This window comes from Procambarus clarkii, chromosome 40 (assembly GCF_040958095.1).
Source record: "Procambarus clarkii isolate CNS0578487 chromosome 40, FALCON_Pclarkii_2.0, whole genome shotgun sequence".
NCBI classification, from domain to species: Eukaryota; Metazoa; Arthropoda; class Malacostraca; order Decapoda; family Cambaridae; genus Procambarus; species Procambarus clarkii.
Window position 1 is genome coordinate 10,929,500 of NC_091189.1, and position 27,604 is coordinate 10,957,103.

At 47.0% G+C, this 27,604-nt stretch overlaps 1 protein-coding gene across 3 annotated transcripts in view; it reads left to right on the forward strand.

Moving 5' to 3' along the window:
- The window catches only part of LOC123752802 (spermatogenesis-associated protein 13), a 294,193-nt gene that overhangs the window by 34,221 nt on the left and 232,368 nt on the right, over positions 1-27,604 (forward strand). Inside the window, exon 1 of one of the 3 annotated variants that reach the window (XM_069338676.1) lies at positions 25,752-26,315. The exons of the other annotated variants lie outside the window; for them this stretch is intronic. Within the exon in view, the coding sequence (XP_069194777.1) occupies positions 26,053-26,315 (263 nt within the window). The 5' untranslated portion in view covers positions 25,752-26,052. Of the gene's footprint in view, positions 1-25,751; positions 26,316-27,604 lie in introns of those variants that run through there. 3 annotated transcript variants of the gene reach the window in all.

Genomic DNA, 27,604 nt, shown 5'->3' on the forward strand with positions numbered 1-27,604 from the left:
GCTGGGCGTTGTTAGGTGAGGCAGGACGTCGCCAGAGGTGTAGGCTGGGCGTTGTTATGTGAGGCAGGACGTCGTCAGAGGTGTAGGCTGGGCGTTGTTAGGTGTGGTAGGACGTCGTCAGAGGTGTAGGCTGGGCGTTGTTAGATGAGGCAGGACGTCGTCAGAGGTGTAGGCTGGGCGTTGTTATGTGAGGCAGGACGTCGTCAGAGGTGTAGGCTGGGCGTTGTTAGGTGTGGTAGGACGTCGCCAGAGGTGTAGGCTGGGCGTTGTTAGGTGAGGCAGGACGTCGCCAGAGGTGTAGGCTGGGCGTTGTTAGGTGAGGCAGGACGTCGTCAGAGGTGTAGGCTGGGCGTTGTTAGATGAGGCAGGACGTCGTCAGAGGTGTAGGCTGGGCGTTGTTATGTGAGGCAGGACGTCGTCAGAGGTGTAGGCTGGACGTTGTTAGGTGATGCAGGACGTCGCCAGAAGTGTAGGCTGGGCGTTGTTAGGTGAGGCAGGACGTCGCCAGAAGTGTAGGCTGGACGTTGGGTTGAGCCGTTAGTGACTGGGAGAGTGGGTGAGGGAGGAGTATAGGGAGGGAGTGGGGACTCTGCAAGAGCAGGGGTGATGGCATAGAGTACCAGGGTCTGCAGGGCGGCTCACTGACGACTGTGGCACTCTCGACCTCTCTGGCTCCTAAGGTGATAACTTAATTGGCTGCTGGAGTGAAAGGAGAGAGTGGTTATGGGGGGACGGCACTTTCCTCCTCCTCCTCCCCCCCCCCTTTCAAGCCCACCCTGCTCTCTCCTCTATCCTCGAACTATGTGTTTAGCATATCTCTAACCCTGTCCATGGAGGACAGAAGAAAATGTATATATGCTGCTTAGCATTGTAAATGTGTGGCCACGTCTGTGGTAGAAAATAATAATAATAATAATAATAATAAAAAACTACATCAGGATACAGAGCACAAATAAAGGGAGGGAAGGTGTGTACTGTGTGTGTGTGTGTGTGTGTGTGTGTGTGTGTGTGTGTGTGTGTGCTGTGTGTGTGTGTGTGTGTGTGTGTGTGTGTGTGTGTGTGTGTGTGTGTGTGTGTGTGTGTGTGTGTGTGTGTGTGTGTGTACTGTGTGTGTGTGTGTGTGTGTGTGTGTGTGTGTGTGTGTGTGTGTGTGTGTGTGTGTGTACCCTCACCTAGTTGTACTCATCTAGTTGTGCTTGCGGGGGTTGATCTTTGTCTCTTTGGTCCCGCCTGTCAGTTGTCAATCAATTGGTATACAGATTCTTGAGTCTACTGGTCTCTTATCAAATCTACATTTGAAACTGTGTATGGAGACTGCCTCCACCACATCTGTGTGTGTGTGTGTGTGTGTGTGTGTGGTGTGTGTGTGTGTGCGTGCATGCGTGTGTCTGTGTGTGCCTTCAAATGCAGCCTTCTGGGTATTGCAGAATCCTGATCGTCAATTTATAGAACTCGTTCAGCTTTACCAGATATTATTTCCTCCCACCAACTCCATTTTGTCTGTCCAATAAAAGTTCATCCTCTCCAGCTGCTCCACCGTTCTCTTCCTCATTACTCACCCTGTGCTTATTGCAATCAATGCAAGATAATGTTATTGAACTAAGCATTACTTTTGCCTTTTTTCTAGATTTCCGGTAGGTCTCCTAATCTCTAGTGTTGAACATCTTAGCGGATAAGAGAGTACACAAGCAGCTTCCTTCAGCATCCTTGGTGATACCAGGCCCTGGCTTGCTGTGGTACGCCCAGGGGTTAGATTCTTCATGAAGCAGTTACGCAAGCACTTACGAACCTGTACGTCTTTTCTCAATCTTTGGCGGCTTTGTTTACAATTATTAAACAGTTAATGAATTCCGAAGCATCAGGAGGCTGTTTATAACAATAACAACAGTTGATTGGGAAGTTTTCATGCTTGTAAACTGTTTAATAAATGTAACCAAGGCCGTCAAAGTTTGAGGAAAGATGTACACGTTCGTAAGTACTTGCGTAACTGCTTCGTGAATCTGACCCCAGGTCCTTCAAGTGTCTCTAACCTCCCGTCAAATATTATTGTCACTCGACATTGTCTCTCACACTCACACACACTCTCTCTCTCTCTCTCTCTCTCTCTCTCTCTCTCTCTCTCTCTCTCTCTCTCTCTCTCTCTCTCTCTCTCTCTCTCTCTCTCTCTCTCTCTCTCTCTCTCTCTCTCTCTCTCTCTCTCTCTCTCTCTCTCTCTCTCTCTCTCTCTCTCTCTCTCTCTCTCTCTCTCTCTCTCTCTCTCTCTCTCTCTCTCTCTCTCTCTCTCTCTCTCTCTCATCCTCCTCTCTCTCTCTCTCTCTCTCTCTCTCTCTCTCTCTCTCTCTCTCTCTCTCTCTCTCTCTCTCTCTCTCTCTCTCTCTCTCTCTCTCTCTCTCTCTCTCTCTCTCTCCTCTCTCTCTCTCTCTCTCTCTCTCTCTCTCTCTCTCTCTCTCTCTCTCTCTCTCTCTCTCTCTCTCTCTCTCTCTCTCTCTCTCTCTCTCTCTCTCTCTCTCTCTCTCTCTCTCTCTCTCTCTCTCTCTCTCTCTCTCTCTCTCTCTCTCTCTCTCTCTCTCTCATCCTCCTCTCTCTCTCTCTCTCTCTCTCTCTCTCTCTCTCTCTCTCTCTCTCTCTCTCTCTCTCTCTCTCTCTCTCTCATCCTCCTCTCTCTCTCTCTCTCTCTCTCTCTCTCTCTCTCTCTCTCTCTCTCTCTCTCATCCTCCTCTCTCTCTCTCTCTCTCTCTCTCTCTCTCTCTCTCTCTCTCTCTCTCTCTCTCTCTCTCTCTCTCTCTCTCTCTCATCCTCCTCTCTCTCTCTCTCTCTCATCCTCCTCTCTCTCTCTCTCTCTCTCTCTCTCTCATCCTCCTCTCTCTCTCTCTCTCTCTCTCTCTCTCTCTCTCTCTCTCTCTCTCTCTCTCTCTCTCTCTCTCTCTCTCCCTCTCTCTCTCTCTCATCCTCCTCCCTCGCTCTCCTCAGCCTAGTGGCAGTGTGGCTACATAGAGACAATACTATGGTGGCAAGACGGTGTGGGTGCGGCCCAGGTGAAGGAGTTGGCAGGACGGCCATCACACCTTCCCTCGGTATTTCCTTTATGACACGTTGTTGTTATCTTGGCATTGTTAGAGCCTCCCGGATGTCTTTGTCCTATTATCCTTTAAGAAGCACCGTGAGAGGGTGGAGGAGGGCAGGACAGACGACTGAGAGACAGATGGTGGCGACAGTGATGGGGAAGTGACAGGAAACAGAGAACAAGGGCCTAGCAGGAAGTGGAAGATGACTGTTTTTAAGAATACGTGAAGAAGAAGGATTAAGACTGTTGAAAGGTGGGAAAAGAGAGTGTGCGTACCTGTAGGAGGAGGGTTCCTGCATTGTGATTAGTCAGCAGTGCATTCACCTAGTTGTGCTTGCGGGGGGGGGGGGTTTGAGCTCTGGCTCTTTGGTCCCGCCTCTCAACTGTCAATCAACTGGTGAACAGATTCCTGAGCCTACTGGGCTCTATCATATCTACATTTGAAACTGTGTATGGAGTCCGCCTCCACCACATCTCTGTCTAATGCATTCCATTTACTAGCTACTCTGACACTGAAAAAGTTCTTTCTGATGTCTCTGTGGCTCATATGCGTACTAAGTTTCCACCTGTGTCCCCTTGTTCGTGTTCCATCCGTGCTAAAGAGTTTGTCTTTGTCCACCTTGTCAATTCCCCTGAGAATTTTGTAGGTGGTTATCATGTCTCCCCTTACTCTTCTGTCTTCTAGGGACGTGAGTTTCATCTCCTTTAGCCTTTCCTCGTAGCTCATACCTCCCAGTTCCGGAACGAGTCTGATGGCATACCGTTGAATCTTCTCTAACTTTGTCTTGTGTTGAACTAAGTATGAACTCCAAGCTGGAGCTGCATATTCCAGGATTGGTCTGACATAAGTGGTATACAGGGTCCTTAACGATTCGTTACATAAGTTTCTAATGGCAGTTCTTATGTTGACCAGTCTAGCATATGCCGCTGAGGATATCCTTTCGATGTGGGCCTCTGGGGACAGGTTCGGTGTGATATCAACCCCCAGATCTTTCTCTCTAATTGACTCTTGTAGGATTTCAGATCCCAGATGATACCTTGTGTTCAGCCTTCTGCTCCCTTCGCCTAATCTCGTTACTTTGTACTTTCCTGAGTTGAACTTTAGTAGCCATTTTCTAGACCATTCCTCCAACCTGGACACAGCCTGTGTGTGTGTGTGTTTGCGTGCGTGCGCATGCGTGTGAGTAAATGTACTCACCTAATAAAGGTGAGTACATTTACTCACACGCATGCGCACGCACGCAAACACACACACACACAGGCTGTGTCCAGGTTGGAGGAATGGTCTAGAAAATGGCTACTAAAGTTCAATGTGTACGTCATACAGCATACGTCATACAGCATACGTGTACGTCATACGTCATACAGCATACGTCATACAGCATACGTCATACAGCATACGTGTACGTCATACGTCATACGTCATACAGCATACAGCATACGTGTACGTCATACAGCAAAACAGTGGTGTGTCAGCTGAGATAGTGAAGCGATGACGTGAGCTCCACCATAGTCGGTACAGAGCTGTGCAGTGATGTGTACTTGTAATGATAAGTACATCTGTGTACATATGCAGGTATGTGTATAGGTAGACAGGTGTACAGCTACAGAGGTCTACAGGGGTGTAGGTGTGGTAGGCAGATAAGTGTACAGCTACAGATGTGTGCTGGTATGCGTACATAATATGTGTACTTGCTCAGATCAATGGGTATGTACATATGTCAATGCAGGTAGAACATGTATACCAGTATGATAAATGGACACACGTGTGTGTGTACTTACCTAATTGTACTCGCCTAATTGTGCTTGCGGGGGTTGAGCTCTGGCTCTTTGGTCCCGCCTCTTAACCGTCAATCAACTGGTGTACAGATTCCTGAGCCTACTGGGCTCTATCATATCTACATTTGAAACTGTGTATGGAGTCAGCCTCCACCACATCACTTCCTAATGCATTCCATTTACTGACTACTCTGACACTGAAAAAGTTCTTTCTAACGTCTCTGTGGTTCATTTGGGTACTCAGCTTCCACCTGTGTCCCCTTGTTCGCGTCCCACCAGTGTTGAATAGTTCATCCTTGTTTACCCGGTCGATTCCCCTGAGGATTTTGTAGGTTGTGATCATGTCCCCCCTTACTCTTCTGTCTTCCAGTGTCGTGAGGTACATTTCCCGCAGCCTTTCCTCATAACTCATGCCTCTTAGTTCTGGGACTAGTCTAGTAGCATACCTTTGGACTTTTTCCAGCTTCGTCTTGTGCTTGACAAGGTACGGACTCCATGCTGGAGCCGCATACTCCAGGATTGGTCTTACATATGTGGTGTACAAGATTCTGAATGATTCCTTACACAGGTTCCTGAACGCCGTTCTGATGTTAGCCAGCCTCGCATATGCCGCAGACGTTATTCTCTTTATGTGGGCTTCAGGAGACAGGTTTGGTGTGATATCAACTCCTAGATCTTTCTCTCTGTCTGTTTCATTAAGTACTTCATCTCCTATTCTGTATCCTGTGCCTGGCCTCCTGTTTCCACTGCCTAGTTTCATTACTTTGCATTTACTCGGGTTGAACTTCAACAGCCATTTGTTGGACCATTCACTCAGTCTATCCAGGTCATCTTGTAGCCTCCTACTATCATCCTCTGTTTCAATCCTCCTCATAATTTTTGCATCGTCGGCAAACATTGAGAGGAACGAATCTATACCCTCTGGGAGATCATTTACATATACCAGAAACAGTATAGGTCCAAGGACTGACCCCTGCGGGACTCCACTTGTGACGTCTCGCCAATCTGAGACCTCACCCCTCACACAGACTCGGTCTCCTGTTGCTTAGGTACTCCTCTATCCACCGGAGTACCTTCCCTCTCACTCCAGCCTGCATCTCCAACTTTCGCACTAGCCTCTTGTGTGGCACTGTATCAAAGGCTTTCTGACAATCCAAAAATATGCAGTCTGCCCACCCTTCTCTTTGTTGCCTTATTTTTGTTGCCTGGTCGTAGAATTCAAGTAACCCTGTGAGGCAGGACCTGCCATCCCTGAACCCATGTTGATGCTGTGTTACAAAGTTCCTTCGCTCCAGATGCTCCACTAGTTTTTTTTCGCACAATCTTCTCCATCAGCTTGCATGGTATGCAGGTTAGGGACACTGGCCTGTAGTTCAGTGCCTCCTGTCTATCCCCTTTCTTGTATATCGGGACTACGTTAGCTGCTTTCCAAATATCTGGCAGTTCCCCTGTTGCCAGTGATTTGTTATACACTATGGAGAGTGGTAGGCACAGTTCGCTTGCTCCTTCCTTTAGAACCCAAGGGGAGATTCCATCTGGGCCTATAGCCTTCGTCACGTCCAACTCTAGTAAACACTTCCTTACTGTGTGTGTGTGTGTGTGTGTGTGTGTGTGTATGTGTGTGTGAATGAGCAGACGGCAAGGAAGACCTTGCCTCACACCAATATGCTACAATAACAACACTCTTGGAATCATTCGATCTCAGTTCGATCAGAGAGAAGCAGCGATAAGATCACATTATCGCTGCTTTTAAGCTGACAAAGGTCATCTTCGTCTGCTGCTCCCCCCCCCCCCTCTCCCTTTATCCCCTACTCCATAATATCCCTTTTTTGAATTAGTTGATAAAGATGATATTTTTCCTCCTTATACCCTCTTGAAGGTGCAGGAATGACATGTTGGGTCCCTGTGCCAGTCTCGACCAACGTAGTTGATGTTACGAACTACAATTTAAGCGTTAATAGTCACCTATTAACGTGAGCCATTGAACGTGGAGACCGTGGCTGGTTCTACATTCCCGGCGTGTCCCTCAGGGGCTGTATTGAGGCGGCCCATCACCGTGGGAACCTGGAGAACACCCCCTCAAAAGATCACTTCCTTCAAGACGCCTCACACGGGCGCAGCTGCGCACCATACCATCTTTGCCCCAGCAAACGTTTTTGCGTCATTGGACAATAATTGTAGCAACGGTTTGGCATTGAAGCCTTTTCCCGAAGACACGGGCGGGGCCGCCGCCTTTCCACTGACAACAACGGGCGCTGCGGGACCATTCCTGCCGCCCCGAGCTGCCACGCTGACGAGGGGACTGTGACTCTTACTGTCGAAAGCGTTAAGGGTGGTATCAGCTGGGTGCAGGAGACGGAGGGATCCGTCTTTCTGTACCTGGTCATGAAGGGGAGTGGACCGCCGGCACAGTTGTCAGACAATTGCTGTTGTTAAATCTTGGTATGTACGGTGGGATATTATGGTGTCGAGGGCTCACTGTGAGTCAAGGCCTCACTGTGAGTCAAGGGCTCGGCGTGAGTCAAGGCCTCACTGTGAGTCAAGGCCTCACTGTGAGTCAAGGCCTCACTGTGAGTCAAGGGCTCACTGTGAGTCAAGGGCTCACTGTGAGTCAAGGGCTCACTGTGAGTCAAGGGCTCACTGTGAGTCAAGGGCTCACTGTGAGTCAAGGGCTCACTGTGAGTCAAGGGCTCACTGTGAGTCAAGGGCTCACTGTGAGTCAAGGGCTCACTGTGAGTCAAGGGCTCACTGTGAGTCAAGGGCTCACTGTGAGTCAAGGGCTCACTGTGAGTCAAGGGCTCACTGTGAGTCAAGGGCTCACTGTGAGTCAAGGGCTCACTGTGAGTCAAGGGCTCACTGTGAGTCAAGGGCTCACTGTGAGTCAAGGGCTCACTGTGAGTCAAGGGCTCACTGTGAGTCAAGGGCTCACTGTGAGTCAAGGGCTCACTGTGAGTCAAGGGCTCACTGTGAGTCAAGGGCTCACTGTGAGTCAAGGGCTCACTGTGAGTCAAGGGCTCACTGTGAGTCAAGGGCTCACTGTGAGTCAAGGGCTCACTGTGAGTCAAGGGCTCACTGTGAGTCAAGGGCTCACTGTGAGTCAAGGGCTCACTGTGAGTCAAGGGCTCACTGTGAGTCAAGGGCTCACTGTGAGTCAAGGGCTCACTGTGAGTCAAGGCCTCACTGTGAGTCAAGGCCTCACTGTGAGTCAAGGCCTCACTGTGAGTCAAGGCCTCACTGTGAGTCAAGGCCTCACTGTGAGTCAAGGCCTCACTGTGAGTCAAGGCCTCACTGTGAGTCAAGGCCTCACTGTGAGTCAAGGCCTCACTGTGAGTCAAGGCCTCACTGTGAGTCAAGGCCTCACTGTGAGTCAAGGCCTCACTGTGAGTCAAGGCCTCACTGTGAGTCAAGGCCTCACTGTGAGTCAAGAGCTCAGCGTGAGAAGAGGACATGAACATAAGACAGGTCATAACACCGTAATGGGAGAATATGGTATAAGACTCGAGGATAATCATGTACCGGATAAGGTGGTAAAATACTCGACACCACCACTGCCAAGTAGTGTGTATATTAAACATACAAATATTTAAGATTTAGTATGAAAATTGGGTCTCGTTCTGCTATATTTGTCATCTCCGTAAAGAACACAACTGTTTTGTCTAAAAAGAAGCGGTACGAACCCCACCAACCCCCTTAACCCAACGAGACCAACGCACAGTAAACTCATTGCTTTAAGTTTACCCTAATCGTATTGACTAATTCTAAGAATTGTTAACGGATTGGTCGTTTCCGTCCAAAATACGACGTATTAAGTGAGAGGGAGAAGGTGGTGGGGGGTATTATAGCACGTTCTCAAGTCGTGCACATAGAGGCAGGGTCTTATGATGCGTCTTAAGAATGCGTCTTAAGGGGGAATATAATGGGAATATTCACCTTTAATTACTCCACCACCCAGCTCGTCCTAGGCCCTTGTGCTGTGACGAGTTGCGCCTCACAAAAGCCCACGTTTTCTATGTATAGGTTAGGTGGGTTGGTTAGGTTAGGCCAGGTTTTGTACGTTGTGGCACATAAAGAGAAGGGATCGAGTCCCGGTGAAGAGAGAGAAATGGTTAGAAATGTTTCCTTTCACCTAATGCCTCTGTTCACCGAGCAGTATATAGGTACCCATCCCAGAAGTTAGGCAATTGTTGTGGGGGTTGCATTTTTTTTGGGGGGGTGGGGGGGGTTCAGTAGTTTGATCTTCGGGTTAGATAAATACTTAAGGTGTGTGTGTGTGTGTGTGTGTGTGTGTGTGTGTGTGTGTGTGTGTGTGTGTGTGTGTGTATCTTTATCTGTGTGTGTGTGTAATATAATATAATATAATATAATAGTGATACTTAAAATAAACCAATAAGAAACAATTGATTGAAAACAAAGGAAATCACTCGGCCTATTAGGCAAATCGGGCCTTGCATAGAAGGCCGAGAAGTAGGTTCTGGCTACTAGGTACGACATTATATATATATATATATATATATATATATATATATATATATATATATATATATATATATATATATATATACATATATATATATATATATATATATATATATATATATATATATATATATATACATATATGTACACAAATACATATACATATCAATATTTTTTTAAATCACAAGTGATTCAACAAGAGGCTTACAACAGTCACTATACAAAGCACTTTTTACATCTATGGTGAGTCACACAGTCTTGCTCCACACCCACCCAACTGGGCGGCAGCTTTACAGTCATGTGCAGGCTGCACCTACAGGAAGCAAATTTTGGATACTTCACTAAGATTCCCGGCAGTACATCATTATGAATGAAGTACTTACACATTTCTGGGACTCCACTGATGGTGTTATATCTGAATTCCACTAATTTTTTTTAACTTTTCACTATATAATGAGGCAAAGTATGCGAATAGTACAGCTGACAGAGTTAGACAGATAATGTATTTGACAGTTGCGGGTTTCCAGGTCCTAGCCTTCTGTTGCCCATTTTACCTAGCCCGTCCGTTCTTGTTAGCCTGGAGGACTAAGGGGTTCTTGGCCCCCTGGTCACCTGGACGAGTCTCAGGTGGTGGTCCTGGAAGTGTTCACCCGGACGAGTCTCAGGTGGTGGTCCTGGAAGTGTTCACCCGGACGAGTCTCAGGTGGTGGTCCTGGAAGTGTTCACCTGGACGAGTCTCGGGTGGTGGTCCTGGAAGTGTTCACCCGGACGAGTCTCAGGTGGTGGTCCTGGAAGTGTTCACCCGGACGAGTCTCAGGTGGTGGTCCTGGAAGTGTTCACCTGGACGAGTCTCAGGTGGTGGTCCTGGAAGTGTTCACCCGGACGAGTCTCAGGTGGTGGTCCTGGAAGTGTTCACCCGGACGAGTCTCAGGTGGTGGTCCTGGAAGTGTTCACCTGGACGAGTCTCAGGTGGTGGTCCTGGAAGTGTTCACCCGGACGAGTCTCAGGTGGTGGTCGTGGAAGTGTTCACCTGGACGAGTCTCAGGTGGTGGTCCTGGAAGTGTTCACCTGGACGAGGCCACACCTGCTGTACACAGTAAGTGTAGCATATAACAAAGTGTTGCAGGGGTCGAAAGTCATCCCCACAGGAGAACTTTCACCTGTCTTTTCAAGCGCGCACACACACACACACACACACACACACACACACACACACACACACACACACACCTGTAACTAAGGTACACGTACACCATTCATGCGGTGCACAGATGTACGAGTCTGCGAGGCAACACTTAATTAAGTAAGGCAAGGGAGTGGAGGCAAGCCAATAAGTAACCCACCAAAAGAAAGTACCTTGAACCTTGTACCATGCCTTCCAGGCATGGTACAAGGTTCAGACTACCCCCCCCTAGGTGTAGTGGCTGGCTCTGGGGTAGGTCTCTGGGTATATGCCCCGCTTCTCGGTGTGTGTGTGTGTGTATGTGTGTGTGTGTGTGTGTGTGTGTATACAGAGATTTTAGTAATCCTGAACTACGTTAAGGATTAGAATGTAATATATTTGGTGGTTGGTCGGTAAGCTTCTGTGGTGGGTGGCCTTAGTAATCCTCCAGAGGGTGATAGACCTTGAGGCCAACACCAAACATAATGTGGGTTGGTTGAGGCGTGGGGGGGGGGGGGGAGGAGCGAAAGTGACGGTCGGTTTGGGTAAGGTGGGCGGGTCTGCGTTAAGGTGGGTGGGTGTAGGTTAAGGTGGGCGGGTCTGCGTTAAGGTGGGCGGGTGTGGGTTAAGGTGGGCGGGTGTGGGTTAAGGTGGGTGGGTGTCGGTTACGTGGGCGAGTGCGGTTTAAGGGTTAGGAGGCGAGAGGTAGTTTAGTTTTTATTTAATATGTACCCGGCACCCATCCTGTGAGCGGCAGTGGGAAGGGAGTGTACTTACTTAGTTGTGCTTGCGGGGGTTGAGCTCTGGCTCTTTGGTCCCGCCTCTCAACTGTCAATCAACTGGTATACAGATTCCTGAGCCTACTGGGCTCTATCAGATCTACATTTGAAACTGTGGATGGAGTCAGCCTCCATCACATCACTGCCTAATGCATTTCATCTGTTAACTACTCTGACACTGAAAAAGTTCTTTCTGACGTCCCTGTGGCTCATTTGGGTACTCAGTCTCCACCTGTGTCCCCTTGTTCACGTACCACCCGTGTTAAATAGTTAATCTTTATCTACCCTGTCAGTTCCTCTGAGAATTTTGTAGGTAGTGATCATGTCTCCCCTTACTCTTCTGTCTTCCAGTGTCGTGAGGTGCATTTCACGCAGCCTGTCCTCGTAAATCACGCCTCTTAGTTCTGGGACTAGCCGAGTGGCATATCTCTGAACTTTTTCCAGCTTCGTCTTGTGCTTGACAAGTTACGGATTCCATGCTGGGGCCGCATACTCCAGGATTGTCTTACATATGGGGTATACAAGGTTCTGAATGATTCCTTGCATAGGTTCCTGAAGGCAGTCCTGATGTTAGCCAGCTTTGCATACGCCGCAGATGTTATTCTTTCTATGTGGGCTTCAGGAGACAGGTTTGGTGTGATATCAACTCCTAGATCTTTCTGTGTCCGTTTCATGAAGGACTTCATGTTCCATTTGGTATCCTGTGTCTGGCCTCCTGTTCCCACCGCCTAGTTTCATTACCTTACGTTTACTTGGGTTGAACTTTAGTAGCCATTTGTTGGACCATTCATTCAGTTTGTCTGGGTCGTCTTGAAGCCTCATACTATCTTCCTCTGTCTTAATCCTCCTCAAAAATTTTGCATCATCTTCTCTAGGTTATCTTGAGATGATATTCGGGGCTTAGCGTCCCCGCGGCCCGGTCCTCGACTAGGCCTCCTTTTTGTTACACATCCCCCAGGAAGCAAGCCTTAACAGCTGTCTAACTCCCAGGTACCTATTTACTGCTAGGTAAACAGGGATCATCAGGGTGAAAGAAACTCTGCCCATTTGTTTCCACCTCCGTCGGGGATCGAACCCGGAACCTTAGGACTACGAATCCCGAGCGCTGTCCACTCAGCCGTCAGGCCCCAGTCTTACATATGACTGGGGACATATTACATATCAGCAAATGAGAGGAACGAGTCTATTCCCTCAGGGAGGATTATTTACATATATCAGAAACAGTATAGGTTCTAGGACCAGAAACAGTATAGGTTCTAGGACTGAACCCTGCGGTACTCCAGTGGTGACACCTCGCTAATCTGAGACCTCACCCCTCACAGTGACTCGTTGTTGTCTGCTGCTTAGATACTCTCTTATCCAATGGTGTACCTTCCCTTTCATTCCTACCTGCATCTCTAGCTTGTGCACTAGTCTCTTGTGCGGTGCACGGATAGGAGCGCTGAGGGAATGGATTAGAGCACTGGGGGAATGGATAGGAGCACTGGGGGAATGGATAGGAGCGCGGCTGAGGGTGTGAGGATCGGGCGGGCCTGACAGGGAGGGTGGGGATAGGAGCCGTGCTGGAGGGAGGGAGGGCGTCGACTCTGACCAGCCCAGTACCTCATGGTGTGTGGAGTGAGCAACAGGTCGGCTGCGTGTCTCCCTCCCTCTCCCTCTCTCCCTCCCTCTCTCCCTCCCTCCCTCCCTCACGGCATCGTTTACATGAGACAACGATAACAAAATTATTATATGCTGATTAAACACTGCAGTAAAAACACACCTGTGATGATAGGTGGTGTAACACTTGTGATGATAGTTGCTATAACACCTGTGATGATAACAAAGGTGTGAAGATAACAAAGGTGTGGTGATAACAAAGGTGTGGTGATAACACATGTGTGATGATAGGTGGTGTTACACCTGTGATGATAACAAAGATGTGAAGATAGGTGGTGTTACACCTGTGATGATAACGAAGGTGTGAAGATAACAAAGGTGTGGTGATAACAAAGGTGTGATGATAGTTGCTATAACACTTGTGCAAATGTTGACTTAATATGCTGACCAAAAATAGGCTTTATAAATCCAATAATATATATTTAGACTTTTGTGCTTTAAGTAGCCATAGGAAAACAAAAGTGTGTTGGTATATGGAGAAGTGCCTATTATAAGTACAGTGAGAAGAAACGAATGGTTTACACTGCAAGAAATACTTGAGTTATAAGTAAGGGAAGGAAGGGTCTGTGTGTGTATGTGTGTGTGTGTGAAGCATTCGGAGGCGGGTGCTATTATTTAGGCGCCTACTGCAGCGTGTGTTGCTTAGTGTGTAGTGTGAGTCTTGGCGAGTGTTACAAGCGTGGCGGCGATGGAACACTTAAGAGTGTGACAGGTGTTGTGTTGTGGTAGCTGCTGGACCCAGGGGGGAAGGGTGTAGGGGACGGGGGGAGAGGCACCACACCACCACCACCACCACAATCACCAGCACACCTCACAACACTACCACAACAACACCGTATGCACCTGCACTACATCACAATTATTACAACAGGCTGTGTTACGTAACCACATCACAACACAATTAGGTGAGTACAGCACTAGTAGGCCGAGTCCCCTCCTTCCTTCCTCCCCCCCCCCCTCACAGTACACCGCATTTTGACGTTAAAATCCCGAACGGACAGATAATGGGGTACTATAAATCGCAGCGGCTCACACACACGCACGTTTCCTATGCACGTGGTCGATATACATTAGTTTAGATTAGGTACGATCATTTTCGTACACTGTTTTCTGTCCGTTGTGGCAACTGGAGAGGACGGGCTGGCCCCTACACCACCCAACACTGGTCCACGAAGCCAACAGTAGCCTCAACCTTCACTCTCAGGAGAAAAACTGTCTGGTAATACTTAGGAGGAAATCCACGATTTCCAACGCCGCTCAGTTTCTGAAAAAAATGAAACTATTTTCCCCCCTTTTTTGTTTCCATCTTGATGCTAAGACAGATTAAGATTAGTTTAATGTCCAGCCTTGAGGAGGGTCTTGAAATACGAACTACCAACTTATATGAACTATATGGATGAGTTTAGAGCATTAATGTACAAGACTGGTATATATATATATATATATATATATATATATATATATATATATATATATATATATATATATATATATATATATATATATATATATATATATATATGTTATTGCAATAACAGAAGCATATGGCTGAGTGCTGACTTCAGAGAACTTGTGACTGAATTTGTTATTAATTCCATATTGTTTTATTATCGATTTCAATATTATAGCTGTGTGGGAGGGCAGCAGTGGGCGAGAGACATTATAAAAGGTGGTGTCAAATAAACTTAAAACAAATATGCATCCAGATATAATTTTGACTGAACTTACTAAAGAAAATTAAATCCTAATAACAAGTGTAATATATATATATATATATATATATATATATATATATATATATATATATATATAATATATATATATATATATATATATATATATTATATATATATATATATATATATATATATATATATATATATATATATATATATATATATAATGTCGTACCTAGTAGCCAGAACGCACTTCTCAGCCTACTATGCAAGGCCCGATTTGCCTAATAAGCCAAGTTTTCCTGAATTAATATATTTTCTCTAATTTTTTTCTTATGAAATGATAAAGCTACCCATTTCATTATGTATGAGGTAAATGTTTTTTTATTGGAGTTAAAATTAACGTAGATATATGACCGAACCTAACCAACCCTACCTGACCTAACCTAACCTATCTTTATAGGTTAGGTTAGGTAGCCGAAAAAGTTAGGTTAGGTTAGGTAGGTTAGGTAGTCGAAAAACAATTAATTCATGAAAACTTGGCTTATTAGGCAAATCGGGCCTTGCATAGTAGGCTGAGAAGTGCGTTCTGGCTACTAGGTACATTATATATATATATATATATATATATATAATATATATATATATAAAGGGGCCTCGTAGCCTGGTGGACAAAAGTTTCTTTCACCCTGAATGCCCCTGTTACCTAGCAGTAAATAGGTACCTGGGAGTTAGTCAGCTGTCACGGGCTGCTTCCTGGGGGTGGAGGCCTGGTCGAGGACCGGGCCGCGGGGACACTAAAGCCCCGAAATCATCTCAAGATAACCTCAAGATATATATATAATAAGGAAGGCACAACAGTGCTGGAGCTGAAGCGTGTGGAGCATCTAGACATAGTAACTTCACCAGTCAAAGTGACATCTGTTTTTTGTTTTGTTTTTTATGAAATCCGGACAAATGTAGTGGAGAATAAGAGCGCAAATAAATTAAAAGGTGCAGATTGAAGGGGAAACAAAAGTCTAATCCTCGAAGATTAGTGCTGAGAACTATTTCCACAGAGTAAAGAAACGGACCAAGTAGCAGATAGTGGCCAGAAAAATGGGTAGTTTAGTCTGAGTCTTTGCTAAAGAATAGTTGAGAATACTCGCTCATATTTGTTCACATTATTAACAAAATGTATAGAGGCAGTAACGAAGACAAGTTTGACTAAATGAAGAATTATAAAAAAAATGGAAGTTACTAAACAAATGCACAATTTAGAGCCAAACACGTTCTCAATACACCAGACGAAATCATTTTGGAGGTTCCCCGGTAGAGACAAAGGTGATACCTGGTTGATACCTGGTTGATGCCTGGTTGATGCCTGGTTGATGCCTGGTTGATACCTGGTTGATACCTGGTTGATACCTGGTTGATGCATGGTTGATACCTGGTTGATGCATGGTTGATACCTGGTTGATACCTGGTTGATGGGGTTCTGGGAGTTCTTCTTCTCCCCAAGCCCGGCCCGAGGCCAGGCTTGACTTGCGAGAGTTTGATCCACTAGGCTGTTGTGCTTGGAGTGGCCCGCAGGCCCACATACCCACCACAGCCCGGTTGATCCGGAACTCCTTCCAGGAATAAATCTAGTTTCTAGGGTGGGTGAGCTTGGCGTATTTAATGTATCATTAAACAGAGGTCTGGTGCGGGAATCCTGGCGGGCTACAGACGTGGTGTCTGTTTCTAAGTCAAAATCACACGATTCGAACTACTAGCCAGTTAGTTTGACCACTTTACCGAGTCAAACAACTTCCTCACTAATCACAAATTATACTCGAACACATCTTGAAAAGCACAGATTAAAAAAAAAAGTCCCCCAGAATGTGATTTTGTTAAAAAGTAGCTCATGTTTGACACATATACTTTTCCACTATATTTTGAAAGTAATCAATTAAATTTCAGTTTCTTTCTTTGTTATACACCCTATACCCATCCCGTGGGCGGTGGTGGTGGAAAGGGTTACAGAGGCAGATAATGGGTTCAGGAACTATTCGCATACTTTGCCTCATTATATAATGGAAAGTGGAAAAAATCGCGGAATTCAGAGATAACACCATCAGTGGAGTCCAAGAAATGTGTAAGTACTTCATTCATAATGATGAACTGCCGGGAATCTTAGCGAAGTATCCAAAATTTGCTTACTGTAGGTGCAGCCTGCACATGACTGTAAAGCTGCCGCCCAGTTGGGTGGGTGTGGAGCAAGACTAGTAACTGTGTGACTCACCATAGATGTAAAGTGCCTTGTATAGTGACTGTTGTGAGCCTCTTGTTGAATCACTTGTGATACAGAAGATTATCGATGTGTATATGTATTTGTATAAATGATTGTATATATACATGTACATGTATATATAACATTAATAATTGTGTAACTAGCTTCACAAGACTGTCACTTGCTTAGCTAAATGAACTGTGTGATTCAGTTCCTGAACCGATTATGTGCCTCTGTAACCCTTTCCACCACCGTCCACGGCATGGGTATGGGGTGCATAATAAAGAAAGTAATTGAAGAAATTGAATTGGAACTGAACCCCCATAGTTCGTTTAGGTAAGAAGTGGCAATCCCGTGAAGCTAGCTACACAATTGTTAATGATACATACACATAATTAAATGTCATAATTTGTCCACGATCGATTATATATATATTCCTAAACTTTACTGAGGCTTTTGATGCTGTTCCTCGCGAGAAACCAATTGGGAAGGTAGAGACACAAGGTACAGGAGGGAACATCTTACATTGCATTAGCGCCACCGTCTAGCAACCAGGAGGCCTGGTCGACGACCGGGCCGCGGAGTCGCTAAGCCCCGGAATCACCTCAAGGTAACCTCAAGGTAACCGTTAACTCCAATAAAGCATTTGGCTGAGCCATCAATGGACTCGAGTCCGCACTGGGAAACTGGCCAAACCCGGAACTCTGTCCTAGGAGCCCGTCATTAACTCCACATATATATATAATTTTAAACACAAGCATGTACAACATTAATAACTTTACCGATAACGCTACAACACGGCGGGAAAGATTATTGAGACGACCTCAAGATTAGGTAAAGGTTAACTTGACTTAAAAAATGGACAAACATATTAAAATGTGCATTTTAACACTGATAGACGTAAGCAATGGGGTCTCGAGTCGTGGAAATTATACGTGTTCACAGATATAGGCTGAAAACAGTAAAATAATCAAATTAATATGCAAAAAAAAAAGGTATTGATTTTGACCAGACCACACACTAGAAGGTGAAGGGACGACGACGTTTCGGTCCGTCCTGGACCATTCTCAATCGACTTGAGAATGGTCCAGGACGGACCGAAACGTCGTCGTCCCTTCACCTTCTAGTGTGTGGTCTGGTCAACTTACTTTAGCCACGTTATTGTGACTCGTCGCCTGCGTATTGACTCATGATTAGTTGTGATCTTAAACTAAGAAAACAATGAACAAGTGTTCAAAACAAAGTAGATAAAGCAGAGCGATTCGTCGTCTCCAGTGTTAGTCTATCCTTCAACTTAATCGTCTTTATTAGGCCCAAACTTAATTTATAAAGTGGGGGCGAGAAGACGAAAATTTTCTTGAAAATGTGTAGGTCGAGGTACTGTAGATCTTCCCTGCCCAGAGCTCGGGACGGTGTCGTGTGGAAGGTGGCTAACAAGGCATAATGCAGTGTCTAACAGTTAATTCAACTCCGATATGTTTAGATTCGGAAAAAAATCAGGTAGATGCTCGTTTGAAAGGATAGTTATCGCTCTATTGAGCTTCCAGGAAGTATAATAGACTGGGGGGGGGGGGAAGGGGGCAGCTGGAGTGTTTCAAGCGTAGGTTAGACAAATGTGAGATAGTTACCTTGCTGGTTACCGTGCGTTGGTCCCCAGGATCAGCGTCTCTGCGGCCCGGTCTCTGACCAAGCCTCTCCTGGTTGGCGGTCTCCGTGGACATCTTCAAGAGGAAACTAGATTTATTCCTCCAAGGAGTACCGGACCAACCCGGCTGTGATGGGTATGTGGGCCTGCGTGCCGCTCCAAGCAACAGCCTAGTGGACCAAACTCTCACAAGTCAAGCCTGGCCTCGGGCCGGGCTTGGGGAGTAGAAGAACTCCCAGAACCCCATCAACCAGGTATCAACCAGGTCTGGTCAACCAGGCTGTTGGACGCAGCTGGGTCGTATTGACGGGTATACATGGCATCTGTCTGGTATATGTCAGAAGGTCTCCTGCTCCCTCTTCTGTTCCCATCTTCATAATCCATCTTAAGCAGTTATGTAGTTAAAAGAAGGCGCGTGCTAGGTTCCAGCCTTCTTGTTGAACTCATTCAACAATATTTGCCAAGTTGTAAACCCTAAACAGTGTCAGGTTATTCATGGAATTGAGCTAAATGTAATGAGACCAAATTGTTTCCTCTCGGATTATGAGGTAGATTAAGAGGTGGTGGTGGATATTTGGGCGGTAATTAACGTAAGAGTGGGTCTTCACCTGGCCAGGTGGGCAGAGTGCCCGGGGTAGAGGGGCAGCTTGTGTTTGTAAACACACAACATTCTAAAATCAAGGGCGGGAGTAACAGGAAGGAAGGAGGGGAGAGAGAGAGAGAGGGGAGCCAGGACATTGAGTCCCCCTTACTACTGTCTCTCTTCCCCCTTCACTTCCGTCTCTCTCTCCCCCTCACTGCCATCTCTGTCTCTCTCTCTCTGTCTCTCCCTCTCTCTCTCTCTCTCTCTCTCTCTCTCTCTCTCTCTCTCTCTCTCTCTCTCTCTCTCTCTCTCTCTCTCTCTCTGTCTCTGTCTCTGTCTCTCTCTCTGTCTGTCTCTGTCTCTGTCTCTCTCTCTGTCTCTCTCTCTCTCTGTCTCTCTCTCTCTCTGTCTCTCTCTCTCTCTGTGTCTCTCTCTCTCTCTCTCTGTCTCTCTCTCTCTCTCTGTCTCTCTCTCTCTCTCTGTCTCTCTCTCTCTCTCTGTCTCTCTCTCTCTCTCTGTCTCTCTCTCTCTCTCTCTGTCTCTCTCTCTCTCTCTCTGTCTCTCTCTCTCTCTCTCTGTCTCTCTCTCTCTCTCTGTCTCTCTCTCTCTCTCTGTCTCTCTCTCTCTCTCTGTCTCTCTCTCTCTCTCTCTGTCTCTCTCTCTCTCTCTCTGTCTCTCTCTCTCTCTCTCTCTCTCTCTCTCTCTCTCTCTCTCTCTCTCTCTCTCTCTCTCTCTCTCTCTCTCTCTCTCTCTCTCTCTCTCTGTCTCTCTGTCTCTCTCTCTCTCTCTCTCTCTCTCTCTGTCTCTCTCTCTCTCTCTCTCTCTCTCTCTCTCTCTGTCTCTCTCTCTCTCTCTCTCTCTCTCTCTCTCTCTGTCTCTCTCTCTCTCTCTCTCTCTCTCTCTCTCTCTCTCTCTCTCTCTCTCTCTCTCTCTCTCTCTCTCTCTCTCTCTCTCTCTCTCTCTCTCTGTCTCTCTCTGTCTCTCTCTCTCTCTCTCTCTCTCTCTCTCGTCTCTCTTCTCTGTCTCTCTCTCTCTCTCTGTCTCTCTCTCTCTCTCTCTCTCTCTCTCTCTCTCTCTCTCTCTGTCTCTGTCTCTGTCTCTGTCTCTCTCTGTCTCTCTCTCTCTGTCTCTCTCTCTCTCTCTCTGTCTCTCTCTCTCTCTCTCTCTCTCTCTCTCTCTCTCTCTCTCTCTCTCTCTCTCTCTCTCTCTCTCTCTCTCTCTCTCTCTCTCTCTCGCTGTCTCTCTCTCTCTCTCTCTCTCTGTCTCTCTCTCTCCCTCCCTCCCTCCCTCCCTCCCTGTCAACGCCGTATTAATTACAATCCCAAAATCTAAGAATATCCCCCCCCCCTCCACCTCTACCCTCCGCCGCCCTGTAAACAGTTTACCTCCATCACTAATACACTGAGACACATTGTTGCATATAGCCAGCCCGCGAGAGGTACTCGTTCGAGGTGCTGTAGGTGCGTGTTGATGGTGCTCTGGTCGGTACGGCGACTATCCCGCCTCTAGCAGGGTCGGTACTCGATCCCCGATGGCTCACGTGATTGGACACCGTTCCTCTTACTGTATTATCTTAGCTCTTTGTCCTCGTAGCTCTGCTAAGGGCTCTATAGGCATACTGGTTTAGCTCTTTCTCTTTCAACCCCCACCATGGGGGCTCTTTCTCATCCAACCCCTTCTTAGGGCTCTATAGGCGTACTAACTTAGCGGTGTCTCTTCGTAATTAATTGCTATATTGTTTCATATATGGCCAATTTAGTCTCTCGTACCGGAGTGCAATTATTTTTAAGTTTAATTAGTTTATTACGGGCTCATCCCTTATCGTGTGAGTGGTGAGCGGAAGGTTGGTCGTATAATGGTATTGTGAGTTACGCTGTGGGTGTCCCCTTGGGTACACTGTGGGTGTCCCTTTGGGTACACTGTGGGTGTCCCCTTGGGTACACTGTGGGTGTCACCTTGGGTACACTGTGGGTGTCCCCTTGGGTACACTGTGGGTGTCCCCTTGGGTACACTGTGGGTGTCCCCTTGGGTACACTGTGGGTGTCCCTTTGGGTACACTGTGGGTGTCCCTTTGGGTACACTGTGGGTGTCCCCTTGGGTACACTGTGGGTGTCACCTTGGGTACACTGTGGGTGTCCCCTTGGGTACACTGTGGGTGTCCCCTTGGGTACACTGTGGGTGTCCCCTTGGGTACACTGGGGGTGTCCCCTTGGGTACACTGTGGGTGTCCCCTTGGGTACACTGGGGCGTCCCCTTTCGTACACTGTGGGCGTCCCTTTGGGTACACTGTGGGCGTCCCTTTGGGTACACTGTGGGTGTCCCCTTGGGTACACTGTGGGTGTCCCCTTGGGTACACTGTGGGTGTCCCCTTGGGTACACTGTGGGTGTCACCTTGGGTACACTGTGGGTGTCCCTTTGGGTACACTGGGGCGTCCCCTTGGGTACACTGTGGGCGTCCCCTTGGGTACACTGTGGGCGTCCCCTTGGGTATACTATGGGTGTCCGTCAGTTAAGCTGAATAGCCTGTTCACCATAATTGTAATAATGAGTATAAATCACTCACGAGTAAAGCATCTAAATCTGAAATCTAAATCTAAACTCATAAGGCTAGACAGAACTAGGCCTTTACCGCCATAAGCGTCCCCGCCAACAATCGCCACGCAACAGCCGGACCCAAAACCAGTTCACACACACACAAACTTGGCGCAGTTTTTACCGTGATAAACCTTTTTAGTCTGTGTGTTTTTTTTTTGGTTCCTGAGAGCAGGTGTCTTGAGTTCCTGCGGGCCGCTCCAAGCAACTGCCTGTTGGACAAGGTTATCACACCTCGAGCCTGGCCTCAGGCCGAGCTCGAGGAGTAGAAGAACACCCGAAACCTTCTTCAGGTGTCTGTAAATGACAATATGTGCGATTGTCGAGACGCTGTTCTTGGTGCCGTTGAGAGTGATTGTAATGGTGACTCTGGCGATGCCTCGCCTGGCGTTGTCACCATACATACGAGACTAGTTTAGGAATTCAGGAAGCGACCGCCATATGTTAGCTGCCGCCGGCGTTGGCTTTGTGGTGATCTGTGAGCGTCTGACAGCGATGGTACACGAGACGTCAGGGGTACGGTGTTTGGTCTAGGTGGTACAGCGGAGGCCTCGCTTCTTGCAGGTCGGCGTTCGAGCCCTGATGATCCTAGTGGTTGGGCACCGTTCCGTCCTTGCTATTCCAGATCCTTGTCGTCGTTATCCTTTCAAAGTGGTATATAGTCGTGGTGGCTTAGCTCTTTCCCTCTAATATTCACCCTGCTGGCGGAGCGCCCTCTCTCGTGCCGTATCTTAGTGATTGGTCGACGGGGTAAATTTATGCGATATACTGACGTACGTAATTGGCAAAAAACGCCAAAGAAGTGACGTGATCGATAACCGCCGATGACAACCCAGATATCAGCCAGCATGACGGCATCTTGCCCCTGACGCGTCGCATCGCGTCTCACTTCTCCCCCAGTATTTTTAAACGGGACGCGTCGGACACCCGGGGTTTCGCGATCGGAAAATGTCCTCATCTTTAGGAGGTGGAGAGCGGTCGCCTCCAGCGTCGCCTCCAGCAGTCAGGTGTTACGGAGGGGCGGTGAAGGGCGGTCCTGGTGCCTCGCCACGACTGCTCTTCACGCCCCACACGGAGGCGGAGCGCGAGTAGATACTTTCTTGAGTTATCTTGAGATGATTTCGGGGCTTTTTAGTGTCCCCGCGGCCCGGTTCTCGACCAGGCCTCCACCCCCAGGAAGCAGCCCGTGACAGCTGACTAACACCCAGGTACCTATTTTACTGCTATGTAACAGGGGCATAGGGTGAAAGAAACTCTGCCCATTGTTTCTAGCCTGCGCCTGGGATCGAACCCAGGACCACAGGATCACAAGTCCAGCGTGCTGTCCGCTCGGCCGACCGGCTCCCCGTTACCGAGGCAACATTCACTAGGAGTTTGTGACAGTTTAGCCATGTTTTGTGGCTTATAAGGTCGCTCCAGACGGTGACAATGTATTTATAAAAGCGGCTTTATTTTAGTACGTAGATATCTTAGTAACATAAAGTTTAAACACAGGTTGCATATACATGGGGGGGAAATATACTCGGACTGAAGATATATTTTTGTCAGTGTGTGAACAGTGAACAAAAGGAAAGGTATTAAGAACTTAAGAACTCCGAACACAGCTTCGTATGTAGTCATGATAGCACAAAAGGCTTGGGAACTCTTACACCTGTCGATTGAAAGTTGAGAAGCGGACCAAAGAGCAAAAGTTCAACTCTCTTAAGCACAATTAGGTGAGTACTCGCACACACACACACACACACACACACACACACACACACACACACACACACACACACACACACACACTATATATATATTATTAAATATGACCGAAAAAGTAAGATTAATAATTCTAACACGAATTTTCTCTATCTTTCGTACATTTCTTTTCACTGTTGGTGGTAATTCAAAAATCAATTCTCCAAAATTCATTTTTATTTCTAGTCTGACACGACACTTGAGCGCGTTTCGTAAAACTTATTACATTTTCAAAGACTTTAGTTTACACATACACAACTGAATAGAACTTATACATCTCCGATTTGTTTATATCTACATTTGAGTGAGGTGGATGGGGTGAGGTGGCATTAATAGGGTATTAATTTCATCAACACAAGACAGAACACGAAACAATGGGTATTGAATGGAAGTGATTGTAGAAAGCCTATTGGTCCATATTTCTTGATGCTTCTATATTGTAGCGGAGTCTTGAGGTGGGTAGAATATAGTTGTGCATTAATTGGCTGTTGATTGCTGGTGTTGACTTTTTAATGTGTAGTGCCTCGCAAACGTCAAGCCGCCTGCTATCGCTGTATCTATCGATGATTTCTGTGTTGTTTACTAGGATTTCTCTGGCGATGGTTTGGTTGTGGGAAGAGATTATATGTTCCTTAATGGAGCCCTGTTGCTTATGCATCGTTAAACGCCTAGAAAGAGATGTTGTTGTCTTGCATATATACTGGGTTTTTTGGAGCTTACAGTCCCCAAGAGGGCATTTGAAGGCATAGACGACGTTGGTCTCTTTTAAAGCGTTCTGCTTTGTGTCTGGAGAGTTTCTCATGAGTAGGCTGGCCGTTTTTCTGGTTTTATAGTAAATCGTCAGTTGTATCCTCTGATTTTTGTCTGTAGGGATAACGTTTCTATTAACAATATCTTTCAGGACCCTTTCCTCCGTTTTATGAGCTGTGGAAAAGAAGTTCCTGTAAAATAGTCTAATAGGGGGTATAGGTGTTGTGTTAGTTGTCTCTTCAGAGGTTGCATGGCGTTTCACTTTCCTTCTTATGATGTCTTCGGCGAAACCATTGGAGAAGCCGTTGTTGACTAGGACCTGCCTTACCCTACAGAGTTCTTCGTCGACTTGCTTCCATTCTGAGCTGTGGCTGAGAGCACGGTCGACATATGCGTTACCAACACTCCTTTTGTACCTGTCTGGGCAGTCGCTGTTGGCATTTAGGCACATTCCTATGTTCGTATATATATATATATATATATATATATATATATATATATATATATATATATATATATATATATATATATATATATGTATGTATCACTCCCCCCCCCCCCCCACCGATGTTATTCTTTTGATGTGGGCTTCAGGAGACAGGTTTGGCGTGATAACAACTCCTAGATCTTTCTCTCTGTCCGCTTCTCGAAGGCCTTCATCCTTCATCTCCCATTCGGTATCCAATGTCTGGCCTCCTATTTGCTCCACCTAGTTTCATTACCTTACATATACTTGGGTTGAACTTTAGTGGCCATTTGTCGGACCATTCCTGCAGTTTGTTCTCTATCTCTCCCCGTGTCTCTGTCTCTCTCCCCCTCCTCCCCAGCACTTAATCAATGGGTAAAAGTGAGAGGGGAGGGAGAGGTGAGAGCAACACTGGCCGCCGGCCTCAGGGGGAGATGAAGGAGACATATTAAAGCAGACAGCCGTGTGTCCCCTCTTACCCTCTGTATGTTGCTCCACTGGTGTGAGGGGAAGGGGAGGGGGGCACTGGTGTGTGTGTGGGGGGGATGGTGGACCACTGGTGTGTGTGTGTGTGGGGGGGGGGGGTGGACCACTGGTGTGTGTGGGGGTGGACCACTGGTATGTATGGGGGATGGACCAATGGTGTGTGTGGGGGGGATGGACCACTGGTTTGTGTGGGGGTGGAGCACAGTTCTTCCACTTCTGCCCTCCTGTCAGGGTTCACCTTTCAACATAGTTTTATTGTTTTTTTTTAAGATTTCTTGGTATAAAAGTGCAGCAGAGAAATGGTGCATGTTAGGATCAAGAGGGGAGAGTAAGAGACGGAGAGAGAGGGGAGAGTAAGAGGCAGAGAGGGGAGGAGGGTGTGGAAGGACAGAGGGGAGAAAGGGAGGTGTCATTTGAAATTAGATTTTAAATAAAGTAAAGTTTTAAGTCCAGACACATTGAAAATCTTAAGGCCGAAGTTTTGCTATAAAGATTTAAATAAGTGACTGGAGGCTTGAAGCTTGTGTAGAACTGGCAGTCACATCTGTAGTGTTTACTGGTGTAGTTGCAAGTCAGGTTTGGACATGTGTATGTTGTGATCGAATCAGTCGCCGATATTTAGTATTGCAGGTGTGCAAAATTAATGGTTGCAATAATTACCAAGACAGTTGCGCCGTATGTTTGTGAGAGTTAAGTGTTGCAAAGTTATGGTGTTGATGGATGTCCTGGTACGGCCTGTGAGCGGGTGTAGTGATGGAGGCAGCTGGTGACTTTACCGTCAGGGCCTGCACGGTGAGGCGAGACGGGTGCAGGACTGTCCCTTCCCCGTCCAGGAGGAGGAGGACATCGGGAAGATAGTCATCCTTCAGGGAAGCCACCGAGGAGGCCGGAGGTCTCTCTCTCTCTCTCAAGTCCAGACCGCAGTCTTCGCCACCTTCCTGATGCAGGTGGAGACGTGCGTCCTGGTGTCGTGGTGTGGGAGTGGTGACCCTGATAGTCACGGTCACCGCCACTCCCACCTGCACCACCACCACCACCGCCACCACCTGCACCACCACCACCATCACCACCTCCTCCACAAGCTGAGCGGTCAGAGCCAGGACCACAGGGACCACCTCCCCACCCAGACTCACCAGCAGAAGCGGCAGCGACTCCGCCCGCAGCGTCACCACAGGACTATGGCGAGGCTTGGAGCCATACAGAGGTGCGTCTGAGGGGCTCGCTGGGTTGAGCGACGAATGGTCAACTTAGGGAACTCATCTGGGCAACGGGACGTGAATGGCAGGTTTTAATACGGCCTTTTATTGACAAAACTGTTAAATCCCAGCAGGTATCAGTATACATTTGAGTCGTCAGTATAATTAATTCAGTCTTATGGACGGTGGTGCAGCCTTCCTGGCTGGGTGCCGTCTTTTGATAACACAGGTCAACAGGTAGGATGTTCCTGAAACAAATGAAGTCACTCTTGATCAATTCTGGGTCACTGAGAACGGAAATGATGTTTACAATTTTCGATTAGCTCTAGTTTTCATCCAAGACAAGTCTTAAAGCTCTTTTTTCAGCTCTTTTTTCCTACATGGTAGTGTTTTGCCCTTAATTCCATTGTGTTGTGCTGCCCATTGCATATACTGTATATATATATGAGGGAAATTTATGACAACATGAAGCAGATTTTGAGGTGCATAAACTATGACCAACATGAGTGGCAGCTCTGTGGCGACTTGAAGGCTTGTGATGGCGCTGCGGGGCTGGGTACACACACTACTGATTTTATTAACATTTTTATTGACAAAATTAATTACAATTTTGCTTAATCACAGTACTGCTGTTGTCTGTGTGAGTGGGCTAGTGGTGTGAGAGCTGCCCGCTCTGGCAGGAGAGTCTGGCTACTTCCTCCATACTGGCCACCTGGGTGTTAAGACGTCCCCCCCCTCCCCCCCCTCCCCCCTCCCCCCCCCCTCCCCCCTCCCCCCCCTCCCCCCCCCCCTCCCCCCCCTCTTGAATCGAGCAAGATTTTGTTACCATCCCTTCACATCAAACAGTAGCTAATTACTACTTTTCATTATTATATTTGAATTCAGCAGGTGACAATGAATGGTAAACAGCTCTTTTGGTCTCGGAAACAGACAATTGGTGACACCTTGTTAAGAGTGAGTCATTATAATTGGGTGGTCGGGAACAGGAAACTTGTTAGGCTTATCGAAATCTACCGAGCCCATTGTCCAGATCGTAAGCCACAACAGTCAACTAATTCCCAGGTAACTTTATTACAAGGCGAGTTTACTACTAGGTGAACATATGCATCAGGCGTAAGAAAACGTGCCTAAACGTCTCTCCACCCCCCCCCCCACACCCTCCCCTCCCATCACTACCGGACAGAAATCTCACTAAACTACTGAATTATCAATAAATCTTGTTGGTAACTAATTTGTGGTCTATAACAAGGGGGGGGGGAACTGCCCTTCACAAAATTATTAAATATTTAAAAATATT